Raw genomic sequence first — 26441 nt, forward strand, 5'->3', positions numbered from 1 at the left:
TGAGCTGAAAACAGACGCTTAACCACTGAGCCACCCACAGGCATCCCAGGATGCTGAATTTAATACCAAGCTGCTATAATGAGACTCGGAATTATCTGAAAACTAAGATTTTTTTTTCTGTCTGAAGGCTTATCTGTATCATATAAAATGAGTTATAGGATCTGTGTATTAGACCCAACCAGTTTCATCTTAGTCATGCTCACATATATTTACATTTTATTCACTTGATGTGAGATGAACACTATTAATCTTCATCAATTATCCATAAATTTCAAATTTCATAAATTATTTTTTAAGATTGTATTTATTTGAGAGGAGAGACAAGTAGACTCCATGCTGAGCACGAAGACTCACAACCCTGAGATCATGACCTGAGCCAAAATCAAGTGTTGGATGCTTACCACCCACCTACCCCAAAAACTATTTTAAAATTTTGTTCTTAACTCTGATATTCTGTCTTATTATTAAAATTACATGATAAAGACCACGTTGACTCATTTATGCAATAAATATTTATTGTGCACCTGTTATGTACCAGGGACTTTTTTTTTTAAAGATTTTATTTATTCATGAGAGACATAGAGAAGCAAAGATACAGGCAGAGGGAGAAGCAGGGTAGAAGCAGGCTCCATGCAGGGAGCCTGACATGGGACTCGATCCCAGGACTCCAGGATCAGGCCTTGGGCTGAAGGCAGCGCTAAACCGCTGAGCCAACTGGGCTGCCCTGTACCAGGGACTGTTGACAGCTTGGGGAAGCTGTAACACAAAACAAGCTAATCTCTTGTCCTCTGAGAGCTTACATTCTAGTGAGAAAGTTAAAAATAAAGATTAAAATATCAAATAGTGTTGCTATGATAGTATGTTGTTGCTATGATTAGAAAAAGAGCAGGGTAAGTGAATAAAATGAAGAAATTAACCTGGACTTTCCAAGACCTCCTCTACCCACAAATTTATTTATTTATTTTTTAAAGATTTATTTGTTTATTCATGAGAGACACAGAGAGAGAGAGGCAGAGGCATAGGCAGAGGGAGAAGCAGGATCCCCACAGGGAGCCTGATGCAGGACTCCATCCCAGATCCTGGGATCACACCCCAAGCCGAAGACAGATGCTCAACCGCTGAGCCACCCAGGCATCCCTACCCACAAATTTAAATGCTCTTTTCACTCTAGATCATCCAAGTGTGCCATTCATGTAGGTACATCCATTATTTTTCATATCATACGATCATATAATTGTCTTGCCTGATGTTAATTTAGTTTTTCACTCTTAAGATATCCTCTTTGAAAGCTGGGTCCATCAATCTTCATCTCTGTGTTACCAGTTTTTAACCCTAAGTCCTTTTATAAGTGCTCAGCAAGTATTTTTTTTTGTGTGTGTTGATGAATGAATGATATGCTCAGAACTTCTTAAGATCTCTGGCTCTACTGGAATCCAAAGACCCTTTTTGAGAAAGAAAAGAATGAGTTAAAAATGAAGAAAGGAATATTATGTATGTCTTCACTCTGTTTGGTTTTTGGTTCAAATGAACATTTCTAGTTAATTAAGAGTTCTGCATTTTTATTTTATTGGCCTTACTATATCATCCTTTCTCATAGCTTTTTTGAAAATAAAGTAATAAAATAAGGAAGGTTTTCTGAAAAGTAATCTTTCATCCACAGGTACTACTGAACGAGTATGCTTGATCCAGGGAACAGTTGAAGCACTGAATGCAGTTCATGGATTCATTGCAGAAAAAATTCGAGAAATGCCCCAAAATGTGGCCAAGACAGAACCAGTCAGCATTCTACAACCCCAGACCACTGTTAATCCAGATCGCATCAAACAAGTGAGTGTTTAGTTGGGAAATCAAAGAGAAATATCCACAGGATAGTATGAATTCCTTATAAAAGAAGCATTAACATCTTAGCATATAAAGTTTTTCTTTTCCTAAGCATACGTAATACATAACAAAGTTGTCATTTTATGTACTTAAAGACTACCAGTCTCTTCCTTAGATTGATCAGTTGATTTATTGATTGATTTAACAACTCGTTTTTTAGTATTACACTGAGGAACAATTATGTGCCTCGGTTCTTTTGTGATTGCCTTTTAAAAAATTTATAGACACAAAATTGATTAATTTATAGGAATTTAATCTATTTTAGACTACATTCAATTATTAAAGTATAAAAATTGAAACAATATCCTCAACATTTCAATTACCATATTTTTAATAATACTTGTAGTCTTCAGTATAGTTACTACTGTTTTGTTAATTTGTTATATTCAACATTTTTTATAAACAAGTATGTGTAAGTAAATTTTTGTACCTAACAAATAGTACTTTGTTTTAAATCAGCTATTACATCATGTATAAGATGTAGTATTTATATATATATGTCATAAAGGGCCAATGTTAATCTTTAATGTGTGAGATTTTTCTGTAACAGAAATTTTACTTGATAAAAGACAATGTGAGCTTTTAAGGTTGAATAATGGCTGACATGACGTAGGAGAAAAATGACATTCTTTAATGTTAAGTTAGGCGAATTCTTCCCCATAAACTCTTTTAAATTCTGAAATTTTTTTGATACCTTATGATTATAATTATTGTTTCTGCATTTGCCCTTTTTAATTAGCTACTTAATTTGTGATTATGCTATCAATAGACTATGCCTTCAAAAAATGTATTATTCTTCATTAATTCATGGAGTATTTAAGTTACAGAATTTTATGTTTATTGTAATAAATTTGAAATGACGCTCAAAATCTTATTAATTTCATGTTTCTGAATTGAGAAAAAATTTTATACTAAACAATGTTATGAATATATTATAATTTTACCAACATATATAATAATAAGCCTGACTAATCATATACAGACATAGGAATTAATAATTAGGTAATATATTTTCAAATTATAGGCTAACACTCCATTTTATATTAATTACTATTAAAAAATATTTTTCCATGTTTACATCAGGTAGCTGTTATTCCATATAAAATCATCACTTTATACTCTTTGTCACAGTCAAAATGGTTCAATTTGTATACCCTTCATAAGTTTTCAAGGAGTTGTCTTTTAATTTATGCATGGCAGAATGTAAATATTTTAGAGCTCTAAATATCAGTAGATTTTTTTATTCTTCACAGCCATTTATAGTTTTGAAATATTTAGTTTGTCTCTACTAAGTGAATACGAGGAATATTTCTAAAACTGACCCCAAGACTCTATCCAGATTCTAAAACTATGAGTTTAGTTAAAGACCTCTGGGTTAAAATCATTTGGGGCTAAGAATTTACGGAGTTGGCACTACGGTGTAAGTTTATTGACTTTCTGCCTTACTCCAGCCTATTCTCTTTTGTTTTATGACTTCTGTGAGAAAAGTTCAAATATTTAGAGAGAAGAGTGATCATTTTTATTTTTAAAAAAGTAAAGTTGAGTAGTATGATATTACTGGTGATATATTTAGGACAATGATATGAATTATTTATTATTTTTATAATAATGGGTAGTACCATTAAATAATAGAATATGAATCATTGCTAAAATTCCAATTGTCTCTATGCAATATGAAATTTGAAGGCTACCATATATCCAGTACCAGTATAGATTGATGAAAACTAGATTTTGAAATTGTTTGGTTTATTTTTACTTGCCTTGTTCAGATAATGTTATTGAAATTCAAGTTAAGTGTTAAAAAAATAGTGATTGGTTGACTTTTGTGTATTTGCATTCATTTGTAAGCCCTGTAGATATTGATGGAATTAAAATTATTATTGATTTTAATATATTCATGTAATCAATAATGTATGTAAATAGAGTATCATTTTTAAAAATTATCAGACAAGTACACTAAATCTAGTAGAACAACATATTTAATTTTTAATCCCTTTCTTTGTAAATCTAAAAATTGAAATATTTACTTGAAAAATCTGGCAAAAAGATCGAAAATGTTTCCAAGATATTATAGATCAGTAGTTTTTTATGTTCTAAGTTTTTCTATTTTAACAAAAAGATTTTTTGTTGAATTAGCCTCTAAATAGTAAGTCAGGTATATAAATTTAAATACTATAGTTTTATTTCTAGAAATACTGGTTATCCATTATCAAATACTATGTCCAAAATAAATTGTTCTAGAATATATAAAAATATTTCATGTGATATTTATATATATTGTAGATTATAAACATAGCATCACAGTAACATTTTCTTAAAATGGTGGCCTTTCATTTAACTGATAACATTTATCTCTGCTTTAGGCTTTATTTAGTCCTGAAGTTAATTTTAAAAACAATTTTAAAAAAAAATTTTAGAATTTTATTTAAATTTTGCAAAGAATAAAATTAGAATATATAAAAATGAGAGAAAATATAATTTCTGCATAGAAATGAATCCATGTTGAATATGAAATTATATATTTTCTTAATGTTTATTACTAATGTGTATTGTTTTTTATGATAGATAACTTTAAGGTGTATACATTCCTAAAAATGTATAATATGTATGTAACGTACTTAAAACAGGAAGTCAAAGTTAGTTCTAAATAAATAAAAGTTACTTTAAAAGTTATTATTTCAAACCATATATTTTGGACTTTTAACAGAATGTTATATTCTGAATCTAGATACACTTGTTAATTGAATAAATTGCATGAACCAGAACATTCTGCCCAAATTCTACCCAAATATCCTTATTAACTGAATGAGTGCTCAAATATAGTGTCTTAGGAATATACTGCAAACTGGTCTTGCAGATCTTTCAGGTAGTGGAATGATGAAATCTAGCATGACAGCCTTACATCCAACTTTGAATATTAGATGTTGTTTCCTCTCAAGTGTTTCTTGTTGCCATTTTATTTTAAAAATATTTATTCACTAATAGGGACTCCAATTTTTATATATTCAAATGATAATAGTAATAATTAACAGCTGTTGAATAATTAAAATATTGTAGATTCTGTTCTATAACCTTAATTAGAATTATTAAGGTTATTATTATTATGGAGTACCTAATACCATTGTGTTCATTTTACAAGTCAGTATACTAAGAAACTGATAGGCATCAAGAGCCAGTAAACCAAAATAAAACATAATTTATTACAACATAGAACATACTATTTCTTATTTTCATGACACACAAATAGAAACATTCAGTGATCTTCAAATAATTTAAACCTTATTTGTAGAAGTTCTGGACTCATTCCTGGAACATGTCTTTAGTTCAGACTCTGTAGTACACATTTTTCCATTTCCAACTTTTTATATTTTGAGCTTGATACCTTTTCCCCCTCCTAGAATTATTGAAAATCTTCTTCTAAGTCCCTCAAATCCTCCTCTAAATATGGTTGTTTACATAATGAATCAGTACAATAAACCCTAAAACAAGGTAGAAACCACAAATTAGTAATATAGTTAATATTTGTTAATTTCTTGTGTCTGTTACAGATTTTCAGCAGTATTTTTCTCTCTTGCCTCAAATGTAGTTTTAAGGAAAGCCACATTAAGAATGAAGTGGTTATAGGCATTTAGAGAATTCACTTGTATTTTAAAAAAGAAATCAAATGAAGGTATCAGAAATCTTAGTCAAGAATTTTAGTCCTGTCATGAAAAATTGGCAAAAATAGCACATAATGTGTTCATTATTCACCTATTCTGTCATGAATTTATTAAGTTCCTTCTTATTGAATTGCAAGATTTATTAAGTTCTAGCTCTTGTTCTCTAAAACTAGTTGTGAGAGATCATAAATTGCTAAAATAATTAATAAAATGTCAGACTGTATTATATCCCAAAACTACAACGTAAACAATGTAGCATAAAAGTTCAGACGCATGTGAAAGAAATGTAGGCTTGAGTGACACTTGATCTTATAAAATAGGTGAAGATTTGAACCGGACCTTGAAGATTATATAAGAATTTCCTAATTAGTGGAGAAGAAAGTAAAAAGCTTATTTTAGGCATGTGAAACAATATGGATTTGAGAAGAAAGATATAATGGTTGAATAGTAAGGAGACCCTCGTGACAGAAGAGGAACATTTGCGTTAGAGTTTAGAGCAAATTAATATTAGATAGATAGGATGGGACCAGATCATGGTGAACTTTGGATGTCTGGCTGAGGGGCATTCTATAGATCACGGATACTTCCTAATATTTCCCAAAAGAGCTCTTTCACTTTCTCTGGAAAGTTAGGACAAAAGGAGGCACCTCTGCATTTTGTTCTCTTCTGGCTAAAAATCCAGACGGACTCTTAGGGTGCCTGTAGGTGCAATTATGGATATGAGAAAAGAATAATGACAATTAGCCTAGTGATCTACTATGTGGATCTTTAGGTTTGAAGGTTTGTAAGATAATATTTTCTTCTTCTTTTATGCGACACAAATTTAAGGAGTGTTAAGCTTTGTCAGGCTAAATAAATAAATAAAGGTTTGGTGGTCAAGAATGAAGGATCAGTAATATAATAGTGATATCTGTGATGTTTATTCTGTGCCAGCCATTGTGCTATGCACTTTACATGTATTATCATATTTTATCCATCTTCACAAAAAACTATGAGTCACGTAGAGTACAGAATCCATGTTAAAGTTATAGAAGCTGATGTTTAAAGGAATTGAGTAACTTACCCAAGGAAATGTAACTGGTAATTGATCTTAACACTGGACTATATGGTCTCCACTTTTTAGCAATGTTCATAAAATGAAACCAAATAGATTTCTGTCTTTGGGGCCTTTTACAGTATCTGGAATAAGTTTATCCAAGAAGAGAACCTCATTTAAAATAGAATATCTTGGGTCAAGGTTAATTTAAGAGACTAGGCAGTATTTTAAGAAGATGATGAACACCTAATCTTTTTTGGTAGTGAACTTGAAACAAATACTTGAAGTTAAAAGATATTCCTAAGTAAAATCTGTAAGGCTTTGAAACAGGTTAGTTCCCGTTTCAAAATGGTGAGAAAAGAATAAATACTGATTACGTATGGTTTTGAGCTTAGCAGAATGGTGAAGCCTAGAAAGCAATAACTGAATTTTAGTTAGGTGCCTGTTTGAGATAATATTTTTGTGTGTTGCAGGCAAATTGAGTAAGTTGTACGTAGTGTACTTTTCTCTTGAAGTAGTCTTTTATAGAAGTACAGGTGAGAGTGTAAAACTCAAAAATATAGGTCCTAAATTATATTTGAAGCATTAATTTCACTTTACCATCTTCATTGTAGGAGAGGGAGAAAAAAGAAGCACAAAATGAAATAAAGAAGCAATTTTCAGAAAAGGTAGTCAGAGGCATTATTAGTATAGGGGTTTAGTGCATAAGATCTGGAGCAGGACTGCCCAGGTTCAATTCCTGGCTCTTTAATTTATCAGCTACATATCTTTGGGTGAGTTGTTTTGCTTCTCTGAACCTCAACTTCTTTACCTATAACATGGGACTAGTAATAATAATCTATTTCATAAGGATATTGCATTAACTGAGTAGAAGTATACCAGTTCCTAGTAAGTGCTCTTTATTAGAGATAAGGATAAAAGGGAAATCAGTAATATTCCCTGTGAAAAATAAGGAGGGAAGGTTTAAGGAAAGACGCTAAGAAGGATCAAATGCCCGAGAAAAATACAAGAATTATCTTTTAATAGGAAATATTTGAAGATTTTAAAGTTAGTGTTAACCACATGGTGAGAGAAAAGTCATTATATCCTACTAATATTATTTCCTAAAAGTAAAGAGGCCAGTTCGGTAAAGAGGAAAAAAAAATGGTGTGAAGGGTAGAAATGCTGATTTGGAATTTTGGATATGCAAAAGAGTGAAATACAAGTTAGCTGAGGAAGGCTCATGTAACCCCTGCAGGAGGAAATGGCTTATGTTAAAGAATAAAAAGGAGCTTGAAAAGGCAGAGAAATTAGAGATGAGATTACTGTGATGGCTCAAGATGCCTCAGGAGTGGTGGAAAGTTCATATTTAGGGTGTTAAGATCCTAACCTATGAAGAGTGGAAGTCTGAGTAGGCAGTTTTGTCTATAATGAAAAGAATAGGAAGATTGGTTGAGGGAGGAAATGGTTTAGAAAAGGAAAAAGTATAAGTATGTTCATTCTGAAAAATCATGATTTCTTTTAGGTAATGAAGACTATCAGTTGAAAGGTAGATAAAAGTCGTGGGATTGAGTGGCTGAGAAGAAGGATAAAGGTGCAAAATAGTAATTATGAGGAAAATAAGCTATAGAATAAGTTCTGAAAGACCTGTGTGAGTTGGACACCAGCACCATATTAGTGCTGATGGGTTCCAGATAGTCCAGATGTTGGAAGAAGGGGAAAATGTTACCACCATGAAAAACCAAAGATGACAATTACATATTCACGTATTTTTTCCTTTTTTTAAATAGAGGACTATACAGATTTTTTTAACAGAACTCAAAACACAGGTTTGGGAAAGTGATTATTTGAGTAATATTACTCAGTTAATAATAGATTTTGAATTACAATTGTGATTTATTGTTCATTGCTGTTCTCACTATACCTATAAATATCAGAGGTTCTTAACAGTCTGTTACTGTAGATTTGCCTGAAGGTAAGCTGCATATATTACAGAATTTATTTATAGTAATATTTTCTGATCCAGCAACACTTGTTACTTGTTAACAAGAACGCATTTTACAATTTGTGATCGGTTTTTAGTTCTTATTCCCAGAAGCCAAGTTATAGACCCACTTAATGTCTATTGTTAAATCATGAATATTTTAAAACCATTTGAAAGGATTCACTATTTTGAAATTGTAAAATACTTTGAATTTTTCTGCAGTAAGTAATTCAGCCTTCAATCTTTAAAGTAGAATTCTTAGACAGCTAGTCAATTTGTCTAAACAACACTATGTTATACTTTTCCATTTGAAAAGTAAATTGTGCTACAAAATGACTGCCCTTCACAATCACTATTTGATAAATGTTAAAAAAAATTTAGAGGAGAGTGTCCTTTGTACATGTTATTTATAATAACTATTTTAATATACTGTTGCTTAAATGGATATTTAGTCAAATTTTATTAAATGATCTTTAACTTGAAACCACTAAATTTAAATCTGTGTAGTAAGAAGGAGTAAATGTTTTGTTTATAAAATATAGGGGAACAAACATATCATTTATATTATACATTGAAATATTTCTTATGGATTCTTTGATTCTATTTTTGTTAAGAAAACTATCAAAGCTGTTTAAACTACTTAATAAACATTTTAAAGTAAAGGCATTATTTTAATATATTTACATTTATCTGTTAGTACAATTTTTTTGTAGCTAGTACTTTAAAATATCAACCCAAATGGGAACTCTCTGGTATCTTTTTATTGTTATAAGTAAATTGGTAAAGGGAGGAGACATTTTGTGTTTAAAGTATCAAAATGAATAATAGCTACAAAACTCATTATGTGTTCATTAATTTAGGAATTTAAATGAAGAAAATATATTTAAAGACAATCTATTGTGATATTTTGATAATCTTATCCCTTGAAGCTCAAATTTATATAATTTTCACTAGTTTATTTAAAATATTAAACTTTAATTTATTATCAGATTATGTTTAATAAGCAAATTTTTAATGGTTTAAAGACAATATTTTCCCTGAAGTTCAAAGCTACTGTTTTTTGTTTCTGTGAGAAAGAAATAGCATCAGAATTATTAAGGACAGTGTTGATGACTATGAGTTGTATCAGTTACTAATAATACATGTCCAGTATTTCATATATATGCCAAGCAAAAAGAAAGGAATTGAACAAATTGACAGAAGATAATATTAATCTAAGTGTCTACAAATTCTGAGCCACTTGATATTACTACTTTTACAACATCATTCTTTGCAGTGTTTCAGTACCTTATTAAGAATTCATATCTAGGACGAGGTGGGTGTCATAGTGAATATTTCAGGTTGATTTTACCCTGATGGACGTACAAGAACCCAACACATACTTAGTGCTTCTGTAGGTTAATATACTTAAATTCTAACCTATTTGGGGAGAAATGACCTCTAGATTCATTTCACATCGTTTCATGAGCAACCTCATAATCTGAGATAAGTACAGAACAGATTTTTTTTTTCAGAACAGATTTTTAAATGTATGTTAACTACTCCGAGGAATTCTCTGTAATAACGTCGTAACTAGAGATGGGAAAATAAAATCTTTACTATTCAACATATAGTAGTGTGAAGTCAATGATATATATTCCAGCATAAAATTGCACGAAAAGGAAATATTAGAGCAATCTTTAATAAGTGAAAATGAAAAGTCTCTCTGGAGAAATGATGGGAATCTTTTTGCAAAGAGCAAAAATAGAAAAAGGATTTGAAGATTTTGTTTCTTCTTTTATGAGGTTTTACTTCTGAAAGTAGCTCCTGTGCCCTTTTTAAATATGATTTAACAAAAGCCTTGGTTTGACTCAACATTTAGTTTTCCTCAAAGTATTTTAGGTTTTAACTTAGAAGAACCAGGAATCACTTGAGGAGCGGACTGTTTATAACATGATTTGATGTTAGAACCAATCTTACTTTTGTTACTGGAGAACAGTAAGTTAAGTAGAAGCCTGTGAATTTCTTATTCTTTCTTTTATGCACACGTGCTTTGTTCTACCCAAATCAGAACTTTTGAAATGTCAAATGAAGAAACGTGATTTTATTAAGTAATTTTATTTGCTTTTCCTGATGCTGCTGAACCTTTAAAGTTATGCTTTTGCTCATATCTGAGTAATTTTGATGCATATTTATTAACATAAAATGTCCACATAGAATTGTGTTTATACTATAAAATTACCCCATTTCACCTATAAGGAAATATTATCTATTGAGGTTGCTACATAAGCAATATTATTTGCTAAGTGAAAAAATATTTTTTAAAAGAAAGATGTTTAACATGGTACACTTCAACATTATTCTATCAAACTTGAGAAGTTTTTAAAATGTATTAATGAATTGTTCAACAAGTATATTAATGACCTCATACAGCATATTATATATAGTATGTAGGAATGTTTCAAAATGAAGTGAACAATAAATATGAGTCCTAATATTTTGTGTTTATTTTCAACACAGGCTGATGGTGCTACAACACATCTATATTAAATTTTTAGTCTTAAACATAAATGATAAAAATATGGCAATTTGTTAAAATGCTATTACTTGTTTATTAATATGAGGTTAATGTTTACATTTTCAGATGGGCTCTAAATTTATTAAAAATTAATATTTTAAAAGATAATGTGCTTTAAGAATTCAGAACTACAAATTTAGTTACTTTTAAGTATGGATCCCTAAATTTATGTGGAATCAACTTGTTGGTGATGTTCAACATATTAAGTAGGTGGATGCTTTTATGCCAAAGTAAACTTCATTTCACCACTTCTTCCAATCCCGGACTGTATTCATTGATAGGAAGATGACTCTCTCAGTTTTACTCATTGAATTTCTTGAATTTTTGTTTGACATCTCTTTTCCCCCAAGCAAACAAGAGGGAAAGAAAAGAGATTACTATTCATGAATATGGTCAGGATACCTTTAATACTCATGTGAATTTTTATCAGTCACCACCATGATTTCAAGTCATGAATTTATTTTTACATGCTTATGCATGCATATTTACATGCATTAGTTACTTAATTAATCTTAAATTCCATTAAATTTGAATGAGTAGGAGAAAAATTTGTTCATAGGATTTTGTTCTCGTTATATTACATTTTATTTTATTTTGTTTTATTTAAATAATCAGTTTAAGGCTTTTAAAGGTTGATTTGCTCCTGAACTGCTTTGTTCCCAGACATTGCCATCTTCCCCAACTACCACCAAGTCCTCTCCATCTGATCCCATGACCACCTCCAGAGCTAATCAGGTACAGTATCATCCTGTCATCTACACCATACTTTTCACGGGTGATTGCCTGCACACTGGAGAAAAAGATAATGGTGGGTTAAGGATGTATTCGTTCATTCACATATGTGCACCATGATCAGATTCCAAATAACCTGAGAAAGAAATATCAATTATTTCTGAAAATTTATATGCATTTTTTAACTTACATAACAAAAATATATTCAGATGGTAGACTCCTTGAATTTTGGATTTTCCCTTAAAATTATGACTTTATGGAGCTCTGTGGGTTATTTATTGAGTCACTGTTTATAATCTCCATTATTGTTTCTTCCTAGGATTACTGATATATAAGTTAAGAATATCATATATGTAAAAAATGTATAAATATGACTTATTGAGCAAAGGTATATCTTTAAAAGTGAATGCATTTTCATTTGTTTTTTTATTTCAGACATGCCTTACTATGTAAACAATTCTCACTTTCAATGAAAAACATTTCTAGCGATCTAAAAATAACAGAAAATTGGTGTTTGTTATAATTTTAATTCTGTTTTACAACTTAGGAAATGGTATTATTTTCTCTCATTTAATACAAGCATTTTCTTTGGTGGAGTGGCAAACTTTGCAATTAGAAATATATTAGTTTGATTTGATGATTGTTTTGGTACTAAATATTTGTAGGTCATTTTTCAAAACTGTAGTTATTTTTGGCACATTTAAGTATATTATCTAAACTATTTTATGTAATTCAGAGCCATACTGTACTTGACAAATGTTGAAAAATATATTCATTAAAATGATTAAACACATTTTCATTTTGTCTGAGTTGAGCTTCATTTAGGTGACAGATGTTATTTTCTTTAATATTTCTACTTTTTCTCTAATACAAAGAAAGCCTTATGGTATTATTCAATTATCAAACAAAAGCTTACCTTGTAAATATACTTTCCTTATAATTGATCAATAAATTATTAACTTTGAACTATATTTGCTAACTATATTAAATGTGCCTTTTGCATGTAATCTAAGACTATCAGAATTATTTTGCTTATTTATTGAGTCTAATACTTTTGCAGCCTCAGGAAAAAAATTAAAATAATAGCTGGAAGCAAAACTAACATAGGGTATTATGTTATTCTATAGTAGGAGCTTGATTTTCATGTTATGCAGTAGCATTCCCTTTAGACAAAACTACTTTATAATACTCACTTTTTAGCCCCAATAAATTAGTTAAAATACTACACATCTCTAGTGATGAATCCCAGCACTTCTAGTTGAAAGAAATGATACAACATAAGGTGAGAATGAAGCTTGTAATATTAATGCATGAGATTAAAAAGTATTTATATATTTTCTCTATATTTACCTTATCTCTTAAATGAACTTTAATTACATGATATAGAAAACTGTTGGAACAAGTAACTTTAAATTGTTTTAATATTTCTCTTGTACCTTATTCTTTATTTTCCAAACAAAAATAAGACAAATGAGTGCAGCAACAATAAAAAAAATAAAAATAAAAATAAATTAAAAAAAAAAAAAACTAAGGAGTTTTCTCAACGTACAACGTAAACAATCTTGGATCTGAAAAGAAAAACTATCTCAATAATTTTGTCTTTGAAGTTAGATTTGTATTTTATTTATTTTATTTGAACACGTGAATTTTTATTAAATGATTTCTTTAAAAGGCTAATTTATACATTGGAGCTTACTAATATTTTTACCGTCTAGATATCATACTGTATCCACCTCTGCCAATTCTAATAGTTTTCTGTTTGAAATAATAATTCATTGTGATTTCATACTCTGTCCACTATACTCAGTTATATTTGTTAAATATATTTTATTTATATTCTGAATTCTTCTGTTTTTATGCAAACAAGCATAATATCTCCTGGATAACATGAGGCAAAATATAAAAGAAGAACCAAACAAGATTCTTAAATTTATTAAAGGAATTGTAGTCATCACCCATCCTTATGTAGTTTGTAATCATTTTATTCCCTCAGTATTTCCCAGTAGATTCAAATTCACACTCTGTTAGCATAGATCTGTAAGGCTAACCAAGATAGAAAAATGGGTTCCAGTATGATAATCTTAAAATCTCCATAATTAAAATGAACATTTAAAACTATAAGAAAATTACTTTTATGTATTACAACTAATATGGTACTCTGTATATAAACTACCAAACTATAAACTTTTTTCCTTGTGAACTTTTATAGAACAATATAAATATATATAAATATATACAAAATATATATATAATATGTCCAATTGATTGTGTTATTTTCATCAATAACAACTAAATGAGTTATGATTGAGTTCTGTTTTCAGAATAGTTTGTCTATGTTACAATGATGTCCGATTGTCACCATAATATGATAAAAAGGTCTAAGGAACTACTAATACGCAAAAAAAACAAAAGTAAAAAAGCAAAGAAAATACACTGAGGAGTAAGTTTTATTGCAGTTTCAAAATTCAAAAACTTTTTCTATTCTTTTAAAAATGATTATGTGTTTCAGTACATACTAAATTTTAGTTTTTCTGCCCTCCTGTTTATACAGGTCAGACTATTTCCACAGATCAGACTGGCAGATTATAACTACAGTGTTGTGGGTCTATAATAATTTCCCCCTGAAAACTGAAGGACTATCATATGAGAAGTCCTGCAGAATGATAGTTATAAGTCAAAACTGGTGCCAAATTGCTTATGATCCAAATCCTTGTTCTGGCACTTATTGGCTGAGTAAATTGGGTTTTCACTTTCCCCTTTTGTGAAATTCAAGTAACAATAGCATCTCATAGGGTTTGAAGAAAAAAAGAAATTCATTGTGTTACAGTGTCTAGAATGTGATGTTAACCTTAAATGATAGTTTATGTTTATTTTTTCTAAAGTATCTTATAAGTGATATGAAAAAGAAAGTATTCTTTAAGGTGGTAAATAACATAACATGTAGCTTATGAAAACTGAGTTTTATCTTTAAAGAAGGATTCTCAGATACTAGTTGCTGAGAATCCAACTGCTTTTTTAACTCCAAAATATTTCTGTAATAGAAGTCTCTGTATGCTTTTTAAGATAGTTTAAACTATTCTACAGTTATTTTCTTCTCTAGTGAGAGTACTAAGTTTTGTGTTGTCTAATGATAAAGCAAATTGCTATTATTTCCCTAATGAGAAAGAAAAGTTAGGACTTTTTTTGCATGTATTGCCTATTATAAGGTGCAACATTGAAATTTCTTATATATGGAATTGTAAATATGAAGCAAATAAAAACATACAATAAATATAATTAGATGCTTTAAGCAATGTGTTTTCAAAAAACATATAAAGAAATTAAAAGCAATGAGTTGGGTTTGATCATCAGTTCTAAGTTATTATTACATTTTTCAGTCACTTCAAAATTCAACAAAATGGTTTTGTTAATCAGTTAGTGGTGCCAAAAATTAAATTCCACCCTTAATTTTAGGTTCCTGATTGTCAGCTCTCCTGGGATTCTTCATGACAAGTAAAAAGAAAAATAATGATTGCAGAAATATGTGCTTTATTGACATTTGTTTGTTTACTGATAAATTTGATAACTATATACCAAAATATAATAAAACATAAAAATAGGCAACTCATATGTTGCACCCTTTGTTTTCTTCTAGTTTCCAAAGGTCAAGAGTCTAGGCACTGCTTCACTGAGTTCTATGTTTGTGGTCTCACAAAACTGCAATCAAAGTGTCAGTTGGAGTACATTCTCATCTAGAAGCTTGACTAGAGCCTAATCTGCTTTAAAGTGGATCCAGGTTGATGGTAGCATTTAGTTCCTTGCAGTTGTCTGACTGAGACCCTGACTTCTTACTGTTTGTTGGCAAGAGGCAACCGTCATATTCTAGAGGTCTCCCAAGTTCCCTGCAGATTGACCCTCTCTACATTAGGTACTTTGCACCATGGCTATTTTCATCCTGCAAAGCCAGCAGAAGACTCTTTCTCCAGTGTGTGCTAGCAAGATGGTGTTTAATCATAGGAGTGACTTCTTACCACCTTTGCCAACAATATAACCTAACCACAGTACTTGACATTCCATCTTTCTGCCACATTCTGTTGATTAGAATCAAGTCACAATTTTCACCCTCATTCACATGGAGGGAATTGCACAAAATGTAGCACCAAGGAGGCAGAGATCATGGGCCAATCTAAAAATTCCTCTATCAAACCTTCTAATATCTCTTACTCCATCCTCACTCCCAACCAACAACCTTACTTCCTACTTTACTGAGAAAATTGAAACAACCCAAAGAAAACGTCCACAAACTCACACCAACACATCTACTTACTGAGCCAGTATTTATACCCACATATTCTACATTCTCTTCTATTATCTTACCTTCTACGTAAAGCCAGTAATTTTAGCTATACATTAAATCTCATCCTTTTTCCTTTACTCAAGGAAATCCCTTCAGCAGTTCTACCTTCTTTCTCCTTTAACTTTCACGATTTTTGTCTCTGTGGACACATTCCCATAGCATACATATATGTCTTTTTTCTCCCATCTTAAAAGACAAAACTTCTTTTTATCGCACTTCTCCCACCAGCTAATGCCCTACGCCTTATACTCCTTTGTAGCAAAATTCACAAATTATTTTCTCTACTGTTTTCCAATATCCTTCTTCCCATTCTTTCTTAAATCCACTCCATGAAGATTTTTGCCTTCATTCCACCATAACTGTGTTTGCCAAGGACACCAGAGATGACCACACTACTAATTCCAGTTGTCTGTTCTTAATCCACATGTTACTTGACCTATCCATGGTATTTGTCATGATTTATCTTTTCCATTTCCTTGATATACTTTCTTTACTTGATTTCCAGGATATTTCACACTCATGATTTGTCTCCTACATCATACGATATACTGTCTCAGAATCCTTTGCTAGTTCCTCTTCTCATCCCACTTAATGTTGGGAATGCCCCATATCTTAATAGTTGAGATGACCTCTGGGTTCATACTTTTCTTTCTCCTCATCTAATATCATGGATTTCATATGCTGACAACCTGCAAAATTTATGTCTTCAGTATGAGGCAGGTTTCCTATGAACCAATGAAGCTTAATTAAGCCTTAAGATTTCTCACCTCCACAAACTTATTACAAGATGCTATACCTAATTTTATGTTCAAAATTTTGAATATATTTCCCAGAGATGTCCCTTAAAATTCAGATTCCACATAACTTGGGTTCATACTTATCTCTAATCCAGATATCACAATGAAATGATAGACTGTATTCAGTTTTCCATGCAGCAGTTTCCACTTTCATATCTAATGGACATCTTAAATTCAACAATCCAAAAACTATCCCAAGCCTGCTCCATCTATATCCCCCTTTACTATCTCAGTAGAAGACAATGCTATACATCCACTTGCTTAGACCAGAAATCTTGGTTTCACCTCATTTATTTCTTTTGTACCCCAAATCCAGTTCCTATAAGAAATAATAGTGACTCTACTTTTAAAAAAGCATATACAATCTTAATCACTTCTCATTACATCTGCTGCTACCTTAGTCCAAGCATGAATTATTACAACAGCTTCCTTGTAGAGTTTCCTGCCTTTCTCCTCTTGGTCTCCAAAAGTCTTTTCGCCACAAACTCTGTATTCCTTTTAAAATGTATCAGTCTTTTTTTTTTTCCTTTGCCTATACCTGTAATAGTTTCCCATTTCACTCAGTAAAACACAAAATCACCAAAATAATACCCATTAACTTACAAGATCTGGCCCTTGTCACATTACGTCTTTCACTTCATTTCCTACCTCACGTCCTCACTCACTCTGCCACAGCCAAATTGACCTGCTTGCTTTTCCTTGAAGGCATTAGGCATGGTCTAGCCTCAGTATTTTGCTCTTGCTTTTCTCTCTCTCTCTCTCTGCATGAAATTCTTTATCTCAGATCTACTTGGCTAATACCTTTATAGCTCTCAAATCTTAGTTCAGAATTCACCTTCTCAATAAGACCTACTTGACCACCCTATATAAAACTACAAACTGGCCTACCCCTTCTTTTAGTACTCCTGTGTTTTTTCCATCACCTCATAGAATACCATATACTTTGTGTATTGTCGTATTTGCTGTGTATTGTCTCTCTCCCTTTTCTAGAAAGTAAGTTGCATTAGAACAGGGATCTTTGTTTTATTATCTCATGTATCAAAAGCACTAATCTGGAACATAATAGGTTCTCAGTAAATACTTGTTGAATGACTAGTATTAGGAGGAAGAATAGGCTTATAGCCTATATGTTTAAAACTGTTTATTTTTGAAAATCCCTCAAATGACATTTTCAGCATAAGTTCTTTAAAAGTATAAACCAACTGGATAAAGTGTGCTTTTAAAATTTTTATTACTTAAGTATAGTTGATATACAATGTTTCAGGTGCTCAACATGGTGATTGGAAATTCTATGAAAAATGGGGTTACAGTTGTTACCATAGACCATAGAATGTTATTACAATACTATTGGCCCTATTCCCTATGCTGTACTTTTCATCTCTGTGACTCATTTATTCTATAACTGGAAGTCTGTAATTCTAAATCCTCTTCACCTATTTCACCTATTCTTCCACCTCCCTCTTTCTGGAAACACCAGTTTGTTCTCTGGATTTATGTGTTTCTGTATTGAATAAAGAGGTTAAGTGAAAGGGACATAGCCTTCTTCAGACTTCTGTTTTACTCAGAATACAGTTTGAAAGCCAGTCAAGCTTTTATCTCTTATCTCAATCGTTATAATTCTCCAACCATCAAAATTAATTTTCATATCCTTCAGTGTTTGTGTGTGTGTGTGTGTGTGTGTGTGCACGCGCACGCACATGAAATGTCAGGAAGGGTTCTTTAGAAGTGTATTTAAGAAAGTTCTAGAAAAACAGTGAAATCAAAATGTTCTTTTTAAGTGACCTTACTGATTTTACTATATACGTTGGAGTTTATATACTTTGCTTACTACTAAGTAGAGCCTTATGAAATTGCCAATATTAAAGAAATCACTAATATTTGAGTGCAGTTCAAAATCTTCAAACTCCCAAGAATAAATTGAACCAAAAAAGCATAAGAACCCCTATTAAGAGAATGTACAGTTTTCAGAAAAGTACATAAAACACTTCCTTAATGAATTGACTTAAAATAATTTTGGAAGAGAAAATTTAATGTAGAAATATCAATAGTTTTAAAGTAAGATGCAAATGTACTGTAATTTTCATTTTCTTCCAATTTTTTTGGTTTTGTGGGAGAGAGAAACAAAGGCAAGTGATTTTAATATTCATATGAAAAATAAGTGCCTAAGAATTACCATAAGGCTATTAATAAAAAGAATTATGAAGGAAAATAATAAAAAGAATTATCAAGAAAAATAATATTTTGTGAGATGACATACTTCACTCAGTATTAAAATTTACTATAAAGCTATCATAATAAAAAGAATGTGGAATTAACACAAAGTTAGCCAGTGAAACATAATAGAGATTTCAGAAATCCAAGTACATATGAAAATTTACTGTATTTTATTATATACTAAGAAAGGTAGTATCACTTAGGGGTTAAGAGAACTGTGATCCGGAGTCCTAATTCCCTGGCTTCAAATCAAATCTTTGCCACTTCCTAATTTTCTTATTTGAGGGCCAAGATTATGAAAAGGCACTTTACAGAAGAGGAAATGAAAATATCCAATGAACATATGAAAGCATGTTTAACCTCATGAGGCATCAAGGAAATATTAATCAACATCACAAGATTATACTTTTTTTTACCAATTAGATAGACTTCTATGTGTGTTAATAATACCCATATATTGGGAACACAAAAGTCTGTGTATGTGCATGCATTTGTTTATAAATTAGAAGTGCTGGCACAGATATAGGAAATAATCATTCTTATACGATGTTGATGTAAGAAATGTTACAAAATTGCAGGTTTTGAGATTCTATCCAGTAAAACTTAAAGCACCAATACATAGGAATATAGAGACAAGGATATATATATCACAGTATTATTTGCACTGGCAAAAGTTAGGAAACAGCCTGACCTCTTAACAGGAGAGTAACTGAATAAATTATGGTATTGCAGAATATTATGTGGTGAAGCTATTAAAAGTAATGAGTTAGAGCCTCATAAATTGGCCTAGAATAGTATTTGTAATATATTATCTAAAGAATATTAAGCTGGTAAGAAACATATGGCCCTATGTTTAATAGTCAAAAAACATCTTGAGTTCATGTATCATCAGGGTGATGACAAGAAATATGAACATTTTTAACTTATTCTGTTTATATCTCTACTTTGTTTTTAAAATCTTAACTATGAGAATGTAAAACAAGATGGAGAAAATAATGACTTCAGTTGTGGTATATACTCCGCTTTTAAGAATATAAAGTGGAAATTTCCCAAGAGGAAAATTGGACTGTCTTTGACATTATATATCTGTTTGAGCTACTTGGTTCCTTCTTTTTCTAGTTGCGGATTGCTTTATTGAGGACTTTCAAGAAGGGTCATGAGAAAGGGTTCAGGCCTGGAGGAGGCACTTAATGACTATAAAGAAATGAAAACTTTCATATTTTAAAGTTATGTCAAATTAAATGATTGATATTTGTGATAGTTTTCTTCATTCTTCCTTAATTCATCTCTCAAAGGTTCTCAGTCCTAGCTTCAATCAAATTTACCTATGGAGATACTTATTTAACAGGGCTAGCACAAGATTGGACGTCTATATTTAAAGAGCTAGAGAAATGCTTTCTGAAGCTGTTTACTGTATGAAAACTGCATCGTAGTTGACTCAAATCATTATGATTGTGTACTATACAATGCTGCTTCTCTCAAACTTTATCAAGACTTTTTTCATGAGATAACACACTTTATCTGAAAATTATTAAAGAAAAAATACTTGATTTGTGCAAAAGCTGAAGGGTAGGTATTAGGTTCAGCATTGAGAATGGTAGAATTTACTAACTAGTATACTTTAAATCTGAAGGATTATTATACAAAGGATGATTATCTTTTCAGATACCAGTAGTAGCCTTTGACAATTATCAGGTATGTTTAGGAGTTCTCTTACCTTGGGGATCTTTATATGCAGATTACAGTAATATTTTTTAAGATGATTTAGCAATACTCTTGCCCAAAATTATGGAAAAGGATTAAATGAGTACTTCCTGACCATATTCATTCCATTGCAAACTTCTAAGTTTGTTAGTTTGCTATGCTGTAGATAGTGTTCTTCACACCCAGTGTTGGGATAAATCAGAGGACAAGTTAAGAATTGCTGCTGAAAGCAAATAATTTATATTTTCATAACATGCTATATGGTAAATACCAGATTATATGACCTTCCAAAGTCCTTTTTGAGGTATGATTTCATCTGAGGATATATTCATGATTATGGAAAATCTAGGGTTTTTCAGTTATTTTGATTGAAGAAAGTGACAGATTTGTAATACTCTGTCTTTCTGGACTACCTCCTAGGTAAAGGTGGTTTATGTATCTCATCAGCGTTTTCCTTGCAGTCGTGGCTATAGTAGCTCTTACACCACAGCATGTTCTCTAGACAGAACGTTATACATGCATTTAGATAGAAGCTCTTAATGCTCTTTATTCCAGAATGTGTATCAATCTTCTTTTTTTAAAGATTTTATTTATTCAGAGAGAGAGAAAGAGAGAGAGAGAGAGAGAGAGAAACACAGGCAGAGGGAGAAGCAGGCTCCATACAGGAAGCCTCACATGGGACTGGATCCTGGGTCTCCAGGATCACACCCCAGGCTGCAGGAGGCGCTAAACTGCTGTGCCACGGGGGCTGCCCTGTATCAGTCTTCTTGCTGTGTGTGTGTATGTGTGTACAGCTCAATAGAATTTTTTTCTAATCTTTCAAATAAAGCCATATAAAAGGGATAGTTATCAAGCTTATTTTCAACATTTTAATTTTCTTTTTACAATCTTTAGAAATAGGAATGAATGTCTTTACACATTCTTTCAAACAAGAGTAGTTTTGCCTGATTAGAGAATTTGATTCCTGCTCACTATAGAATAAAAAATTATTTCTCCTTGTTGGCTTTTCTAATTTTTTCTTTGATTAAGGAATATTCTAGGAGATGTTAAGTTGATGTTTTACATCTTTTCTTCTGAACCTAATGGCTTTATAATTCATTTTATTAAGCATTTGATTTAGCTATTGTTTTTTCTTCAATTAGATGATAGTTTTTTCACTTAATCTTTGAAAATATTTTTTGGAAAAGGAAATATTCTATTTCATTAACTAACTGCAAATTGTTTTTAGCCAAATAATAGAAGTTATAAAATTAATGTATTTTTATTTATGATTAATTAAATATTAGAAGTGAACCTTTTCAGTCCATATATAGGGGAAAAGCTTATTTTTGTGACTAATAATAAAGTTTGTTAAGCTACAGACATTATTCTGTAGCCTTACGTTTAGTTAATATTTGTTTATCCCAAGTGTTAATCAAATAATAATTCGTGAAATTTTCATTTTCTTAACAATAGTCATTTGTGACAGTAAATTATCAAACTTTACGAGTAAGATTCTGAGCTGCAAACATGTATTCAGAAAAATAGTTGATAAAACTAAATATAAGAAATGTGGTATTAGCATGATTAGTAAATCTAAAATACCTACAAGCACTAACGTTTGATTTCAGTAATATCTTAAATCATGTAAGAAATATGGCACATCAGTCTTTTCAAACATAGTTGAGACATTCATTTCTAAAAATATCTAATTAGTTTGGTTATATCATAGTGTGTCAAATCAATCCATGAATAAACTCAGATTTTTAAAAGGCTTTAAATTCCAAAATTACCTTTGTGGTTTTTGTAAACAGGCATTTATTTTAATTACATGATTCTTATTTTAAACTGTTATTTTAAAGTTCCTTATCTTAAAATTTAAAAGAATATTCTAAATCTCCTTTCTCTCATTTCTCAGCTAATTTTATAATATAAATTTCAATATTAAGTAGTCTTTATGATATCATCTAACTGTAACCTTCGTAAGGGTGAGATCTTATCCTTTTTATTTACTTCTATAAAATCTTCAACATCTGGAACAGTACATAGTATATAATAGGCACTGAATAAATAATTGTGTAGTGAATAGCAGAAATGTACTAAAACTATTTTAAATAAATTGTTTATTTTGCTTTTTTTTGTATTTTTTTATTGGAATTCAATTTGCCAACATATAGCATAACAACCAGTGCTCATCCGTTTATTTTGCTTTTGCAGGATTTATTTATCATCTAATTTGGGAGTAATTTTATTATTTCCTTTTGTTACATTGCTTTTAAAATATTAAAATAAGGGAAAAGTTTATATGGTAAAGGAAAAAAACACACCTGAAATTCAGCCTCTATTATTCCTGTCATCTGTTTTACCTGCATATAATTTTACACTATTTAATCCAAACCAAACACATTTATATATATTTTAGGATTTTGTGTTATTTTCCACATTATTTTACAACTGCATATAGTGCCTGTGCACTGTTCTGTGCGTATGATGTTTTCTGTATTTTGGATTATTTCCCAGAAGGATCACAAAAAGAGAGAAACTAAGGTAAAGATTATGCTCATTTTATAACTTAATGTATACTGTAGTGTGATCTCCATAAGGCAATACACTGCCCTACATTTTTTTTTTAAGAAAGAGACCAGTCCTGGTTCACTTTTTTTTTATTGATTAATTTTGCTGATCTACTTTGAATATTTTTTATTGATTTTAGCAGGGTATTTTCTTGTCAAACACAATTCTTTACTGTTACCTGTTTAATGAATTATTTACTTTCACCATCTCCTAGACTACCCTATCCATTCCTGTTGCTTTACGTAATTATCTCGGTGTTAACTCTCAAATTTCCTCTGATCTCTGGACCTACTTGGTATCACCACTTAGATGTCTGATGGGGATTTCAAACTTAAAATATCCAAAACAATTCTTGATTCCCTCTGTCCTATCTTTTGTCCCTTTTTATCATTCACTTCCATGAACACAGTCCCTACTTTAATATTCATAGCTATTTTTCACTTTTTTTAAAAAAAAAGATTTTATTTATTTATTCATAAGAGACACAGAGAGAGAAGCAGAGATACAGGCAGAGGGAGAAGCAGACTTCCTGCAGGGAGCCCGATGTGGCACTGGATCACTGGACTCCAGGATCACGCCCTGGGCCAAAGGCAGGCACTAAACCGCTGAGCCACCCAGGTATCCCTGTTTTTCACTTTTTAAATTGACATTACAACCTTTAAAATACAAAATTAAAATCATTAGTTTTCATATTAAAAACGCAAATGTTTCAAATACATTTTTTCACTAATCAGAATTACGAATACTAAACATCATATTATATATACTCTGAAAGAGCTGATCTAAGAAGAGATGGCTTAAAATAGTAATAGTAATAATAATTTCTGAGAGACTTTGGATGATTTGAAACATGGACAGTGAGACAAATAGGACTTCCAGAAATTAAACCTCATTTTAGTAAAGTATATTTTAGTAAGCATTAAGATGACAGTGCTCCACATTATTTTCATCTGTAAATAATAAGCTGTCCTAAAGTGTTTTATCATTTACAACCCTTGTTGTTTATTTATAATTATTTGATTTCTAGTATTTTTCTCTTTTGACATAATTAGGTCTAAAGTGCTTAGCGTCTTGACAGAAATAGTTAAAAGTGCTTTTCTTTTCCTTGTTCTTACCTATAAAAAGATTATTTTTCTGATTTTTCTTATACTTAAGTGTATTCCTCTCTGGAATGTGATGTGATGTATCTTTAAATTACGTAGCAGTCATCAGAAGAAATAAAAACTTCTAATAATGCTTCAAGGGGCAACATGAAATAATGTATTAAGTAAAAAATAGTTAAGTTAAACTTTATTTGCCTTTAGAAATTTCATGGGGATTATCATTCATTTTCTGTCTTCCAGAGAGACACAAAAAAGCAGTGTACAGTCTGTCATTCTCTCTCATATCTAACAGCCAGAGGGACAAGTAAAGTAAGGCCCTTTGAAAGAATATGTAAAATGAAGTACTATCTCCAAAAACCTTTTAGAGTTAATTATTCTGAGGTAAAAATGTAATTGCTTGAAGCAAGACAAGGGAGAGGAGTTAATTGCACCAGTTATGAATTGTGATTATGACTCAGTAGAACCTATCATTTTAGTCATGTTATTAATTGTTCCAACTCATCACTTAATTAAGTAAACAGATATATTTGTATTCTGGACTTTTAGAACCAACCTGATGACATTTCTTATGACTAAAAAAGCCTAGCCACAAAACCTTAGTGAGTAAGAAACTACAAATTATCATAGAAAAACATAATCAGTGAAAATTTAAGAAAAAGGCAAATAGTACATATTTTAAAATTCTATTATTATAATAGTGATTTTTTCTCATTTTTTTTTACATTTTCAGGGTATATCTTTTTTCTTCTATTTATGTTTTTAATGTTTCAAGATTTATTTAAATCCCAGTTAGTTAACATAAAATGTAATATTAGATTCAGGTGTACAATATAGTAGTTCAACACATCCATACAATTTACTTATCATAGCAAGTGTGCTTCTTAATCCCCATCACCTATTTTACTCATTCCCCCCACACACGCCCAGCCACCTCCCCTCTGGTAACCATCAGTTCTCTATAGTTCAGAGTCCACTTCTTAGTTTGCCTGCCTCCTCTTTCTTTTCCCTTTTTTTTTTTTGTTTGTTTCTTCGATCCCACATATGAGCGAGATCATATGATATTTGTATTTCTCTGATTTTATCTCGCTTCAGTCTAGCTCCATCCACGTCATTGCAAATGGCAAAATTTCATTCTTTTTATGGCTGAGTAATATCCCATTGTATATCTATACCACATTCCATTGTATATCTATACCACATCTTCTTTATGCATTCATCAGTCACTGGATACATGGCTGGTTCCATAATTTGGCTATTGTAGATAATACTGCTTACTATAAACATTAGAATGCAAGAATCCTTTTGAATTAGTATTTTTGTATTCTTTGGGTAAATACCTAGTGTTGCAATTGATGGATTGTAGGGTAGTTCTATTTTTAACTTTGTGAGGAACCTCCATGCTGTTTTCCAGAGTGGTTGCACCAGTTTACATTCCCACCAACAGGGCAAGAGAGTTTCCCTTTTTCCACATCCTTGCCAACACCTGTTGTTTCTTGTGTTGTTGATTTTAGCCATTCTGACTGGTATGAGGTGATATTGTAGTTTTGATTTGTATTTCCCTGATGATCAGTGATGTTGAACATCTTTTCATGCATCAGTTCATCTTCTTTGGAAAATTGTCTATTAATATCTTCTGCCTGTTTTTAATTGAATAATTTGTTTTTTAGGTTTTGAGTGTGATAAATTCTTTATAGATTTTTGGATATTATACCTTTATCAAATATTTCATTTGCAAATATCTTCTCCCATTTTGTAGATTGTCTTTTAGTTCTGCTGATTGTTTCCTTTGCTATGCAGAAGCTTTTGCTTTGATGAGATCCCAGTAGTTTATTTTTGCTTTTGTTCCCCTTGCCTAGAGAGATATATCTAGAAAGAAGTTGCTGTGGCCCATATCAAAGAGATTACT

The 26441-nt window shown here is 30.9% G+C and overlaps 1 protein-coding gene across 2 annotated transcripts in view; it reads left to right on the plus strand.

Moving 5' to 3' along the window:
- NOVA1 (NOVA alternative splicing regulator 1) overlaps nt 1-26441 on the plus strand; it is a 151230-nt gene that overhangs the window by 110879 nt on the left and 13910 nt on the right. For both annotated transcript variants that reach the window (XM_055309294.1, XM_055309295.1), the window contains exons 3-4: nt 1661-1827; nt 11760-11831. In XM_055309294.1, the coding sequence (XP_055165269.1) occupies nt 1661-1827; nt 11760-11831 (239 nt within the window). The remainder of the gene's footprint in view (nt 1-1660; nt 1828-11759; nt 11832-26441) is intronic.

The sequence above is a fragment of the Nyctereutes procyonoides genome, unplaced genomic scaffold (assembly GCF_905146905.1).
Source record: "Nyctereutes procyonoides isolate TBG_1078 unplaced genomic scaffold, NYPRO_anot_genome, whole genome shotgun sequence".
NCBI classification, from domain to species: domain Eukaryota; kingdom Metazoa; phylum Chordata; class Mammalia; order Carnivora; family Canidae; genus Nyctereutes; species Nyctereutes procyonoides.